The sequence below is a fragment of the Nicotiana tomentosiformis genome, chromosome 6 (genome assembly GCF_000390325.3).
Source record: "Nicotiana tomentosiformis chromosome 6, ASM39032v3, whole genome shotgun sequence".
Lineage (NCBI taxonomy): Eukaryota > Viridiplantae > Streptophyta > Magnoliopsida > Solanales > Solanaceae > Nicotiana > Nicotiana tomentosiformis.
The window spans coordinates 48,936,285-48,937,458 of record NC_090817.1 but is presented as its reverse complement, the minus strand read 5'-3'; the positions used below and the strand labels follow the sequence as shown (position 1 = coordinate 48,937,458).

The following is a 1,174-nucleotide window of genomic DNA, read 5'->3' as shown; positions in this document are numbered from 1 at the left end:
CGGTGCCATTCTGTAGGGTGGGATAGATATAGGCTGCGTGCCTTGCATCACATCAACCCCAAAATCAATCTCCCTATCTGGTGGGATCCCGGGGAGCTCATCCAGAAAGACCTCCAGAAATTCTTTCACAACAGGCACAGACTCAAGTGTGGGTGCCTCAGCATCGGTGTCCGTAACTTAGACCAAATGGTAGATACACCTCTTGTTAATCATCTCCGTGGCCTTAAGGTAAGAAATAAAGCTACCCTTCGGCACCCTATCCTCCCCCTTCCATTAAATCACGGACTCATTTGGAAATTCAAACCTAACAGTCCTGGTTCGACAATTAAGCTTAGAAAAACATGAATAAAGCCAGTCCATCCCCATTATTACATCAAAATCAACCATCCCAAATTCTATGAGATCACCAGGGTGTCCCGACCACACACTGTGACAACAATCACTATAAACCTGCGCGACAATAATAGACTCACCAACCAGAGTAGATACAGAGAACGGCTCATGAAGTTGTTCCAGTTCTATCCAAAATTCCATAGCAACATAAGGAGTGACATATGACAAAGTGGAACCGGGATCAATAAGAGCATATACGTCATAGGATTGGACAGTCAATATACCTGTGACAACATCTGGAGAAGCCCCTGAATCCCAACGCCTCCGCATAGCATAAAATCTGATGGGTCCTCCCGAACTCTGTACACCACCCCTAGCTGCACCACGCTCTGTAGGTGCTGGGGTGCCTCGAGCTAGAGGAGGTGATGTGGATTTAGTAGATGTTGAGCTAGCTGGCTGTGCCGCACCTCTACCCATGATACTGCGAGACAAGCGGCAATCCCTCTGAATGTGACCCCTCACATCGTACCCATAGAATATAGGTAGGTCCATGAAGCAGACCCCAAAGTGCATCCGCCCACACTTAGGGCATGGGGGCCTCCGCTGCTGCTGGAATCTCCCTCCAGGCCGACCATGTTGGTGGGGTCCCCTGTTGCCCTAACTGGGCCCGGATGGTGGTGCACTCATTGAAGACTGAGCAAATGACTAAGATGGCCCAGATGACCCTCCCCTAAATGCCGACCTAACACCACCAGAAGAACCACCCAAGTTGCCCGCGGTCCGGGCCTTATTCCTACCCTGACGCTCTCTTCTATTATTTAGTTTTACGATCCTCTATAGC

General features: G+C 49.6%; 1 protein-coding gene across 1 annotated transcript; it reads right to left on the bottom strand.

Moving 5' to 3' along the window:
• Positions 1 to 273: 273 nt before the first annotated feature.
• On the bottom strand, positions 274 to 810 carry LOC138893958 (uncharacterized). The gene has a single exon (XM_070178629.1). It carries the CDS (start codon positions 808 to 810, stop codon positions 274 to 276), a length of 537 nt encoding a protein of 178 aa, XP_070034730.1.
• Positions 811 to 1,174: the final 364 nt, after the last annotated feature.

Coding starts and splice junctions, on each gene's coding strand:
- LOC138893958 (XM_070178629.1), bottom strand. CDS start 810: ATGGGTAGAGGTGCGGCACAGCCAGCTAGCTCAACATCTACTAAATCC.